Below are 13,043 nucleotides of genomic sequence, written 5' to 3' on the forward strand. Positions count from 1 at the left end.
TAAGGTTAGGCATTTAGGTTTGATGGTTAAGGTTAGGGTGAGGGAATGCATTATGTCAATGACTGGTCCCCACAAAGAAAGTGAGACACACTTATGTGTGTGTGTTTGTGTGTGTGTGTGTGCTTTCACGCATGTGTGCATGTGCTTATCCGTTAAGATTAGGGTTTTTTATCCATTTGTTAAGTCCATGCATGTTATTAAACACCCTGCACTAAGTAGATGAGGGTTTTCAATGGTAGTCATTGGGGGGAGGGTCGCCTGTCACACCTCTGCATAAGGAAGTCCAATGTTTTTCTTTATCATTTGTCCCATCATAAGATTGGTACTGGACATGCAGTGTGTGAGTTATAAAATCTTGGTGATAGGTAATATGACTCTGCTGTAGTTCAGGGTTCAGTGGCCTCTTCTTTCAACATCAACCGCATGGTAATCAGCAGGATTGACCTCACGCCCCCTCCTTCTTTCACTAGTGACCGAACACATGATGCAGTCAGAAGGTAAGCCGATGAGGAACGGCATGGCTAGTAGAATAACTACAGCTCTTACACACGTGTAGTAAAGCCAAAACTACAATATTTCTATTCAACATGGAGTGGAGTAGTATGAAGGAGCGTAAAATGAAAATACTGTAGTGTATTTGTCCCTTGCCATGAAGTAAATGTAGCGTGTAATCTGCTTTAAACTGGCTTTTATGGCTAATTATCAAGTGTTGTATGAGATAGTTAACATGGTAACTATGATGCCTGCTAATCAGCATCAGCGTGGATGTGTACTTTAATTTGGTTAGCTTAGTTTTTGGACAAGGAGTCTCCATGGGACGGAGGAAAAGGCAAAAAACAGGCAAGTTAGTCAATGCAATGCAAAGTCAATGCATCTATTTATGCTTTTTAGACAATAAAGAACATGTAGAACGTACCCAGTGTCTCCTCTATGTGCCTTTAACTGTAACTTTGTCCAAACTCTGGGGTGACCAAACATCCTCTTTTGCCCAGACATGTCCACTTTTTACGTACTGTCCAGGGCGTCCGGGGTGAGGGGGTGGGGGGGTTATAAATTCATGAAAATGTCCGGTTTTCACTGTTTTTCATGGGACCATGAAATTGTCTTGCACTTTGCACACAATACTACGGTACTTTGTTGCGTGATGTAGTTCCCGACAGGCTGCCTTATATATATTATATTTTATTATGTATTATGCTATTACATTTGTTTCAGTGTCTAATAATAAAGATGCTGGAGATCTCAAAGCTCACATGGACACAAATCTGATCTTATTACACTGAAAAGGTTTTAAGAGATATGTATTTGAAGCTGGATTTCATTTTTCTTTATTTGAAAAGAGAGTTATTATTTTGTTACAGGTTGTTACAGATTTTATTTTATTACATAAGTTATTTTTGGACCATTACCCATTACCCTATTTACCCTGTATGCACTGTCATCTTTACCCTATTTACCCTGTACATACTGTCATCTTTACCCTATTTTCCCTGTATGTACTGTCATCTTTACCCTATTTACCCTGTATGCACTGTCATCTTTACCCTATTTACCCTGTATGTATTGTCATCTTTACCCTATTTACCCTGTATGTATTGTCATCTTTACCCTATTTACCCTGTATGCACTGTCATCTTTACCCTATTTACCCTGTACATACTGTCATCTTTACCCTATTTACCCTGTATGTATTGTCATCTTTACCCTATTTACCCTGTATGTACTATCATCTTTACCCTATTTACCCTGTACATACTGTCATCTTTACCCTATTTACCCTGTATGTACTGTCATCTTTACCCTATTTACCCTGTATGCACTGTCATCTTTACCCTATTTACCCTATATGTACTGTCATCTTTACCCTATTTACCCTACCCTCATTCATGTTTTTTGACAATAAAGACCAATCTAGAACACACCCAGTGTGTCCTTTCCGTGTCTTTAACAACTGTAACTGTCCAAACTCAGTCACGTTGCGACGCTTTCTGTTGCATGGTGAGTTGAACATGAAGCCGTTACCGCTGCTGTCAACAGCTTTTATACTCAGCCGCTGGGAGGCCACGCCCCCCCCACAGAACGCCCGCCACTCACAGGGCAGGCCGTGATTGGCTCATCGCGGCTGTCAGTCACGCCCATCTACCGTTGCTTCCTGTGTGAGCCACTAGACTCGTCTGACTGCACAGAGTCTCCGGTATGGGAAGCCGCCTAGTCTTCAACTTTTTACTGGACATTTTAGCGCAGCTACGGTACATTTGACACGGTTTATAACACCAGAACATGGATTTCTGATCGGAGTAACCCGAAAGTGAGTCCGAGTGAGTCCCCTCGACCGTTGAGATCCATTTTGTTTGTTCGAGTTGTTGAAGGAAGAAGGGGAAAATGCCAGTTGCAACTCTTCTGCCTTTCACCGCGACCCCGAGTCGGAAGTCTGCCAGCCCGACCTCTTTCAGGTTGACGGAGAAATTCATCTTGTTATTAGTGTTTAGCGCTTTTATAACGCTCTGTTTCGGGGCCATTTTCTTCCTACCGGACTCGTCCAAGCTGCTCAGCGGAGTTTTCTTTCATTCCTCCGCGGTGGAGACCAACACCCGCACCGGTCCCGACAGCAGCGACCCGGGGTCGGCTGTAAACGAGGAGCGGGTCCTGGCTAAGATCAGGAAAGACCACGAAAAAGCTCTGTTAGAGGCTAAGGATACCCTACAAAAACGGCCCGACGAGATAAAACAAGACATTTTAAATGAGAAGGAGAAAGTTGCAAAGGAGAGTATGGGTCAAGGTGGGAAGGATGACAATAATTTACCTGTCGTTGAGTATCACCGCCCCCCCGGGGCGACTGGACGTGAACCTTCGGACCCCGAAACCAAGGATAGACGGGCTAAAGTCAAAGAGGTAAGGATCTGTTGAGCTCACGCTCTGTGCGTTCTATTGGGGGAAAAACGTCACGCCAAACTCCGCTAGAAAATCTGACATTTTAAATGTTCCTCCAAAATTTGATAGTTGGTATTCGTTGTAAAACATGAAAAAACGGCTGACACGTATCTATCAGATCCCCTCTACAATTCGGCGCACATATAATCCACAAAGGACCACCCACGTGTATCACATTGGAACTTTGACATGATGTGTGCTTGTTATCACGAAAGTGCTCTCCGCCGACATACCTTTGCGGAGAGCTGTAGGTGTAGGCTACACCAAATATACAACTTGTGTTTTTTTTATTGAATACAATCGGACCACAGTGGATCACTTGTAGCCGAAATGCGCAAACATGTGCTTGTGTTTTGTTGAAGCTCTTATGTCATGTTGTGTTATCTACGTACACCTGTCGGGGAATGTGACACGTTGATTTAACAGCTTTTTCAACGGAATTTGGCGTGACGTTTTACTCTCCACGAAACCCCCCCCGCAAGATGTTCCCGGGGTAAAATGCAGGCAAGCATGCAGGATCCACCGCCCCCTCTGGGCTGATATACCTGCCTTTCTAGTTCCCCCATGTCAGGACTGTAGATACGGGGCTGATGCAAAACCAGCTCGGATCGGTCATCACCGTCATGGATGCGGAAGATTGAACACACTTTTTTTTAGCCTGTCACAGATACATGACCTACATTTATAGTCATAACCTGAATATTGGATATTTTAAGATAACCTGTGTATGCATGCTTCGTTTAAAAGCCTGGTTTGTTATAATAATAATAATAATATTAGTAATAATAATAGACTAATGTCATGATTCAGCCTCATATATTTATTTATCGGGACACAGGATATGACTTTAATACGTACAACTGCATGCCCCCCTGATGTCGTGCCTTGTAGCCTGCAGCAGGCAACAGGTAGCATGTCTGCTGTTATTGTGTTGTGTTGCTGCACAATGTGCGTGCAAACCGGTGTGTACGTGTGTGTGTGTCTCTGTGTGTGTGTGTGTGTGTGTCTAGTTAAAAAGCCCAGTGGTGATGGATGTCTCAGAGGTGGTTTCAGGTGGCTGCTGATTGTGTTCAGTTACTCTGCTTTGTGATCTGTGGTGTTATGATCTCATCTCCCTGGTATTAACATATCCACACAAAAAATCATAACCAACTGGGGGTTAACTGGGAGACTCAGAAAATGACCTTTTGAGTGGGTGAGCATGAGGTTTTAGTGAGCACGTCATGTGGCTGTGTAAACACTCAGATGGACTGAGTTTTGCTTTTTTATTGAGATTCATTTGAAAATGAGGTTTCTGCAGGTCTTTGTGGCCCAGATGTGATATGAAGACTTCCCTGAACAGGCTCCACGTCTGTGGGTCCATGGTCACTATACTGACTAATTTAAATATCACAATGATGATTTTGACTGAATAGCACATATACCACAGAAATGCAACCATAGTCAAGGATGACATTTTGTACTTTTAAGGGAAATTTGAGAAGTTTAAAGGTCCCATGGAATGAAAATGTCACTTTATGAGGTATTTTAACATTAAAATGAGTTCAGGCCAAACCCCAGCCTAAGGTCTATATAAAAGAGACTTCAGATACAGTATTAGGGACCACTAAGGTCTATATAAAGAGACTTCAGATACAGTATTAGGGACCACTACACTCTAAAAAATAAAACATTGGGTCTACAAAAAAAAATATGTTAACGTTTTCCACTAGAATATTTAAGTTATGACCACTGACAGCATTACATTAATTCAAAGCAATGTTTTGAGTTTGGTGAATTACCTTTTATGCTACAAAAAACACATTTGTAAGTAATATGAACTTAATAATTGTCAACATTAATGCAAGTATTTAAGTTGGTTTGACCTAATGTTTTAAGTTAGGTGAAGAAGCTTTTTGGTCACAATAAAACACATTTCTAAGTAGCATGAAGTTAATAATTAAGTTGATCTCTGCAAGAGTTAACTCGAGCCCTGTCCTATAATAATGACATTTTCCTGTGTTTCCCAAGAGGCTAAGTTGCTCAAAACTCCAACCTTGGTTGCAGGCTCCTCCTACCCACAAAACAACCAAGGTTGGAGTTTTGAGCAACTTAGCCTCCTGTGAAACACAGGCTATCATGATGGAATGCCTTGAGATTTTTGATGGGACAATAAGGACTTCAGAGAGGACTTATTTAAATATATAAAATATAAACAAACACCATTAAGAATCAGACTTTTTTTCAAATGATATTTGGGCTTACCATGTTCTGTGTCTGCTCTTCTGTCATGACCATGAGAAACATTTAGCCAAGCTCAGTAGGAATCCCCCAGAAATTAGGTGTCTGTGAGAGGGTGCCTGACGGAAAACAGCAAGAAGACAAACACCCTCTGAAGGGTTGCTGAGTATTTAGAGGCATGACGGAATGTCAAAACCTGGCAACCCAAAAGCAGCTAAGGGTGCTCAAAAAGAACAGAAATTCAGACAGTAATATTTCTATTAAATAGAAACATTTATTAAAATTACTAGAAGCACAAACTCCTTAAAAGTGCAAACAGCAGCATTTGTAGGCTCCATTCTCCTAAGACACTAAACATGTACTCAAAAACTTTATGAGGAACAATGTTATAAAATTAAGTAAAACCATGTGAATGAATCACCGTCCTTTGACTTGTACACTTAAAAAGGATCCAAAAAAAACCATAAAATGAGCAAAGCATCTTTCAATGAACTTTGGAAGTAATCTTTACTATCACAAAAACAAATGAACGTGTGATGTGAGCTTCGCCCTCACGCAGGTCCACTCAATTCCGCTTTAGAAAATGCCATACTTGAGATTCATTACTTTAGAGCTGGCTTTTTGTCCATCGAGCTCAAGGCATAACTTCTGGAATGCCTCAAAAGTAAATTTCAACTGCTTGGGATAGCTAAGGTTTAGAGCATAGATTACTCCCATCAGCAAAGCACAGGATCTGGCGACATCAATCCCCTGCAGGATCTTGGTTCCCTCGACTACGAGGGTTGCACGCCCATCACCGATGATGGCAATCTTCATAACTTGCATCGCAAGGTCTGCGTCAAGCTCCTCCTCATCCTTGCAGAAGAAATTAAAAGGTGTTAGGTTGTATAAAATACATGGCTCAAGCTCTTCAGGGTGACATGTATAAGGGAATGCAGGGTGACCATGTACTTCAACGCCTAGCACACAGGAGGCTGGTGCACAGGATTGAAACGGCCATATCTCCACGTGGGAAGGCTACAGAGACATGCAGTTCAAAAATTTTTTACATTAAAAGTGTATTCAATTACTTACGTGGTACTGTTTGAAAAGGTCCTCCTCCTTCTCTCCAAGATAGACTATGAGACAACGAATGGCAACTTCTCTCCGCCTTTCAACTGTGTTGTCCTGATTCATGGGAAAAAAGTATATCAGGTGTAAATCGTGACAATTTAAAAGATAAATAAAGAAATGTTACTTTGGGACCGAGCCAAAAGGCAATAGGTTGAGGACTCCAGCACTTGCCTGGAGGCAAGGACCCTGTTGTTATTGTATTGTTTGTTTCTTTTTTATTATTATTACATTTTTCAAGCTTTTCAAAATATATACATTCTTCCTGCGTAATTTTAGCTACCAACTCCATTCAAAGGTCAACATGTAGCCACAAGTCTAGTCTATAGATGTGTGTAATTTGGTTAGGCTATGTTTATACTTTTTGATCTGCGAACCTACATGTGCACCCTATTCCTCTCCGATTCAATCCTGAATCTGCCTGTAATTGTGCAAGTTCAGCAAATATGCAATTGACCTTGTTCATAGCAGCCATTTTGACAATTGACATGGAACAGTGAGGCAGAAACATATTTAAAATGAAGGTCTATTCATAATAACGTTAGTCATTGTACCTCAAGAAGCCTGTCCTTAATGCGCCTTATCTTCAGGCCTGCAGCTCCTCCTTTTGATTGGGTCAAGGCCATCAATTTCGGGTTGCATTGGTCAAGCTTGGCCAGAAAGGTCGATTCAAGGCTAACCGTTGTTATCCTCTTGAATTCTTCACTTATCTACAGGGCACACCAATATGAAGGACCAAAGATGACATAAGTATAAATACACAAATAAAAAAAAAAAGCAGATAAATATTTAAAACGTACCAAAAACATTTTGGAAATGCAGAAAAAGGCTAGGTCTTTACATGCATTTATTTATTTATTTTATATGAATTTGTGGACATGTATCCACATTGTATCACTCCACAGTACACAACTAATGATTTAATAAACATTTTACAATCTCACCTGTGCTTCAGTAAAAAGTGCAGGCCAGCGCTTCATGCAGTCACTGATGGCAGGGACCTCTTTCACTATTTCTTCACGACGAAGGCTGAACGTCTTGGCCATTTTCTGAGCTACCACCTTGGAGTTGTCCTTTTTCATCATTTCACTTAGGATCTCCACTCTCTCTTTTTCCAAACTTGCAGTAGTTTCACCTTGGGCATGAGGGGGTAGGTAGTTCACCTCAGCCTTCTTTGCTTTTTTCAGATTCTTTGCCGGATACTGGTCATGTGTTTGTTTTCTCTTGAGTGAGTTCACCTTAACTTCAGGGCAGCCAAGACCTCGAAGTTTGCTTCTGAAATTGTTCATCTTATATTTTAGGCGCTGCACCCATCCATAGGACCCATTAAAAGAACCTGGTTCTTTGAGGCAGGGATGTTTTTGAGTGAGGGCCTCTGCGACCTCACTGATCTGCAGACTAGATGGATAAGCAGTGTACTCATAAATAGCCTCCGCTAGTTTTCCAAGGATGTCTGGGAGTAGTGGAATTAAATCTTTTGTAGTGAGAAGAGTCCCATATTCTTTGAAGCGCTCATTGGCTGACTGAATTTGGATCTCTGTAAGGCCAGAAAAGCTGGGAATTAAAAACTGAGCAGGCCAGCGCTGGGAACGGTGGCCTGGACTATCTTCAGATGAGAGAATCAATGTGTCATCAGTTGACACAGATGCAGTGTCATTAACATAGTGCTCCTCACAAGGCTGATCAGTCATGTTGGTCACATCAGTGTTGGTCACATCAGTTAAGGTTAAAGTTATTGCAGGCTCCTGGTCCTGGACAAACACAACCTTGATTGTGTCCTTATCCTTGAGGTCAGTTGTAGAAAAAAGGGTGAAAAACTCACCAAAATCAACATCTTTATAGTGAAGACTAAAGTCTCTGGCAATGGAAAATGCATCACGAATTACTGAGTGAAGATCATCCACTGTCTCAGGGATTCCAGATGGTAGTACAACTTTACGGACATCATGATCCGCAAGGATCACTCGGAGTTGAGCCGGTTGTGACATTATGCATCCTATACAAAAACATTTTGACATGTTTCAGTCATTTTTAGTGACAGCAAAATAGTGATTAATGTTTAGAGCATATTATATTTGACCTATAGGTATGGATATCAGGAACACATTTACTGTATATTCCAAGCCTAACCAAAGTAGAAAGACTGCAATATGCATCTGAAAATCTCAAAATATGGGCACCATCTATGGAACATAAATGCTGCGCTTAAGAGTCATAATGCTTGTTCCACCAAAGACGTAAGATATTAAGGGGAACATGTCTGATAGCTCAGCTGGCTCTATGACTTTCACAACACTGTTTTTCTCAAGCACATAGCTCCTCAGATGCTCAACTGACCAAGCAGTCAGACCTTTAACAATGAATCCAACGCTGCCCTTCACAACCACAATTTGGATCAACTCCCCAAAATCTGGCAGACCACCAGTGGAACCATTAGCCAAGATCATTCCACAGGTGTACTTGGTACCCCTGTAACAGACACTTTTGCCTATCTGGACACATGTCTCACCAGGAAACTTGGCCTGCAGTGCTTCTTGAATATCCTCTCTCAGCACACCAACATCCACTGTAGACAGTGATGTAACTTGTAGTAGAGGTCTGACAGCAGAATCATGTTGGTTATAAGCAAACAACAACTGATGCTTCATGGCGAGTGACAGCAGAACATTTTTAAAGCTACGGGTATGTCTGACAACACGCTTAAAAAAGCTGTGCTTTGCCTCAAACCGCATTGTCCACAGTGACACCAGAGGACCATAAGCCCTGATGAGTTCTGGATAATGTTCCAGGAAATGGTGTTTTGGGATTAGGCGTTGCTCTGGAAAAACCATGAGAAACCTGTGTTTATGCTCGGATATCTTACTATCCAGGAAGCAAATGGTCTTCTCTGTGTGGACTTGGTTTACAACAAGCTCAACAATGTCTCTGAGCACAAGAAGCACTTCCCATGCTGGGTCACCTTCAGGGACTTTTGATCCAACCATGAGTGGCAGGAGTCGCAGCAAAGTCCAGTTCTCGTGGGCATTGCCGCCCACACTTTTCCGTGTGGCAAAGTTCATAGAGACAGGCTGTGGTGCGTCGGTTTTGTCTGACCATTTATAGGGGAACTCTTTGATACATTTGTTCAGCTCTTCAAGAGTGAAGTATTTATTCTGAATGAACACTGTAAGGCACAGTGCTATTTCTAGGGGCACTATACCTTCAAAGAGATCATGCAACACATCAGGCGGATAACCAGACAAAACATCAAAATATTTCAGTTTTGCTGTCAGTGGACACTGTCTCTTCACTCCATACACATGCATCAAACTATCATTCTCCTGTACAGCCTGAATATGCAGTGCATGTTGTTCTTTCGTTCTGGGTGGGAATGCCCCTGTTCTCACTTCTCCATCTTGAAACTGTGACTTTTCACCTAGACAAAATCTGCAGACGTATGAACTGGAAAAGCTCTCAACAAATCCCCCCATAGAATGGGCACCGAGATTGTCTGCAACCACACTAAACACTGTGCCTTTGACTCTTCTGCCCAATGCTGGAACATACAGTCCTTCCTCCTCTAAGTACACAAGATCTTTGAGCAGTGGCTCCAACACAGCACTGTAACCAAATCTCTTCACATCCTCAGCCTTGCACAGAATTGCTAAGAGGATTGAGTTTTGTTCAGATCTCAGCAATGACGGGACATCAGCTAACACCCAATACACAGCTGTGATTTTGTGTTTTTTCCTGGATGTACCAAGAGGATTGCATATCTCAAAGTCATCCACATAGAGATTGAGAGCAATGGTAAGGTCACTTTCTGAGAACAGCTCATTGGTTTTGTAAAAGGTGCCGTCATGAAATGACTTGTACACAGTTCTCTGAGCTTCTGCCTCACTCAAGATCAGGTCCTGTATATCTTTCTTGCTCAAAACCTGAAGTAATGACTTTAGAATTGGGACATACTGGAAGTTGTTTTCTCTACTAAGAAGATACTCAATTGGTTCAATGACAGAAAAGTGTTCTTTAAAATACTTTCTTCTTTTGAAGGCAGAGGAAAGAGGACCACCATCACGGAGGGCAGAACTAATAGGGTTAGCACCACAAATGTCGTTCGCCATTTCAGATACAATGGCTTCATCAATTTCACAGTTGTGCCTTTTCAAGCAAGACTGTAAAATATCTTTCATGATAGGAGCAGACGCTGAATGAGAAATAAAATTCAATTCCTCTACAAGCTCATCAATGCATTGGTTGGGTACATGAAAGGAACTCTCGAATTTCAACATTAAATGAGCCAAGCTTCTTTCAATCAACTTTGATTGTACTCTTACATCATCATCTCTAATCTCATCAATATCAGACTGCTCACCCTCCTGATTAACTTCATCACTGCATTGATCTGCTTGTGAAGGGTTTTCATACCTCTTTATCACGTTGTCTTTGAACTCATCTAACAAGTGGGGAGTATGCTTACGATTTTTATGCGAAGCAAAGGTTCCATAGATATTAGTTTTAAAATCGCAATTTTTGAAAACACAGGTGAGAGTTTCTTGCTTTTTCAAGTGTTGACGAAGGTGTTCAAAATACTCTTTTTCGGTAGAGAATGTGCCTACATTACAGATCTGGCAACAGAAACTGAGTATTTCAGAGGTTTTCGCTCTTGTTGAGTGAGTGGAGTGTTTCCTTGATGTATGTGACTTCAGGCTACCCCATGTTTTAAATGAACAAAAACAATCCAGATAAGGACATGGGAGAGGTGTACCACCGCGGATATGACGAAACCTATAATGTTTCAACATGTCATCTTTAGTAGGGGTCGCAAATTTACAGATTTTGCAAGGCCAATCCATATTTGATCTTTGTGTCTCACTCCACGCTTCTTCACACTGACCACGTCAGAAGTTGTACCCCTTGGTCCACGACACCAGGAAAAGATGAAGACCTGAGTAGGGAGATAAATTAAGTAAAATGATTTGAAACTTGTAATGTTGGCCCACCAGTGGCCAAGTGTGTTTTTTGTGATGGGGCCAATCTTAAAGCAAGACTTATAAGGCTGATAAGATAAATTATAACAAAAACATTTCAGAAAAATTCTAAGGGTTGCTAATGAAGGATGGATTTTTTAGTGCAAACAAAACAATTACTCATCAGGAATTCACAATCTCGATTTTAAATTAATGAAATTACTGACTCTTATAAGGAATTATGTATATTTTTAAAAAGCTTTCCTATCAGTATTTATCTCTGTAAAAGTCTTAACAGAAATATTAACCCTTATAAATGAAATATGGTTCTTCAGAGGGGTGTTTTCAGACCTGCCCCATTGCTAATAAAGAATCTTAAAGCAAACATTATTCATTCACATTAAAAACACACTATTCTGTGGTAAAATACAAGTAAAAAATGTAATTATCCAAAATTTTAACGGAAAATAAAACTTTATTTATAGGGTCCTACATAACTCTAACTGGCTTTGAACAAATTATGTGAAAAAATAGTGTAGCTAATCAACAACAGGCCAAATCAGCAAGCCAAAATGGAGGCCTAGCCTCTTAGCAAGCAGTGGCTATTACTGCTAGCCTACATGCTAACCGTTCTGGTTAGCATGTAGGCTAGCTACATTTATAAAACCACAAGTAGCTACCTCATTTACTTATTACTTATTTACTAGCTGACTAACAAACTGGTGACCGTTGTGTGTTGGCGAGTTACCTTTAGTATTTCTTATCTGAATCATAGTCTAATCATGTCTAGCTAACGTTATAGCTACTTACAGTTTATAAATGTAGCTAGCCTACATGCTAACCGGAGCGGTTAGCATGTAGGCTAGCTACGTTTGTAAACTACAAGGAGCTACCTCATTTACCGTCGACTAACAAACTGGTGAATGTTGTGTGTTGGCGAGTTGCCTTTAGTATTTCTTATCTAAATCATAGTCTAATCATGTCTAGCTAACGTTATAGCTACTTACAGTTTATAAATGTAGCTAGCCTACATGCTAACAGCTCCGGTTAGCATGTAGGCTAGCTACGTTTGTAAACTACAAGGAGCTACCTCATTTACCGCCGACTAACAAACTGTTGAAGGTTGTGTGTTGGCGAGTTACCTTTAGTATTTACTTATCTGAATAATAGTCTAATCATGTCTAACTAACGTTATAGCTACTTACCGTTTTTAAATGTGGCAAGACTACACGCTAACCGAAGCGGTGGCTAATGGGTCTCCCATATTAAGTTAGCTTGCCAAGACGTTTTCCCTGGCTACCTGGCCCCCTTTTACTCACGCATTTGAACCTGTTTAATCAGCGACAGGCTGCTGCTAGCTAACTTTACCTCGGCACACATATCAACACTGCTCAAATTTCAGAGTAAGGACTTCCAGATTTCGGTATTCGGTTACAGTCGGCTATCACCAACAGAATGTTAAATTAATGCAAATATGTGAAATAAAGCATACAATTACTTACAATTCAACACATTCGCTTCTAGCAATTTCTACTGGCCTTGACCATGCCGCACATGCAGGGAAACTGCGGGCCGTTTACACGTCATCAAATTGTATTTTACACTAACAGAAGTTAAAATTAAATTACTTTTTGATTAACTGAAAATGTTAAACTCTGACAAGTCATGATAGTATATTGAATCAATAGGGATAATTTCTGTGTCATCCAAGCTCAAAAAAATAACACTTTCAAGTAAAAAGTCTAACAGTATCTCAGAACTTGATTTTTAATTTTACAGCAATATACATATTTAAGTAATGACTAAAGGTCCCCTGAATTACTTTTTAGAGTG

General features: G+C 40.7%; 1 protein-coding gene across 1 annotated transcript in view; it reads left to right on the forward strand.

Moving 5' to 3' along the window:
- Nucleotides 1-2,143: 2,143 nt before the first annotated feature.
- LOC117961203 (mannosyl-oligosaccharide 1,2-alpha-mannosidase IA-like) overlaps nucleotides 2,144-13,043 on the forward strand; it is a 35,030-nt gene continuing 24,130 nt past the window's right edge. Inside the window, exon 1 of the mRNA XM_034899708.1 lies at nucleotides 2,144-2,892. Coding sequence (XP_034755599.1) covers nucleotides 2,383-2,892 — 510 coding nt within the window. The 5' untranslated portion in view covers nucleotides 2,144-2,382. The remainder of the gene's footprint in view (nucleotides 2,893-13,043) is intronic.

Source organism: Etheostoma cragini, chromosome 18 (genome assembly GCF_013103735.1).
Source record: "Etheostoma cragini isolate CJK2018 chromosome 18, CSU_Ecrag_1.0, whole genome shotgun sequence".
In the NCBI taxonomy this organism is placed as follows: domain Eukaryota; kingdom Metazoa; phylum Chordata; class Actinopteri; order Perciformes; family Percidae; genus Etheostoma; species Etheostoma cragini.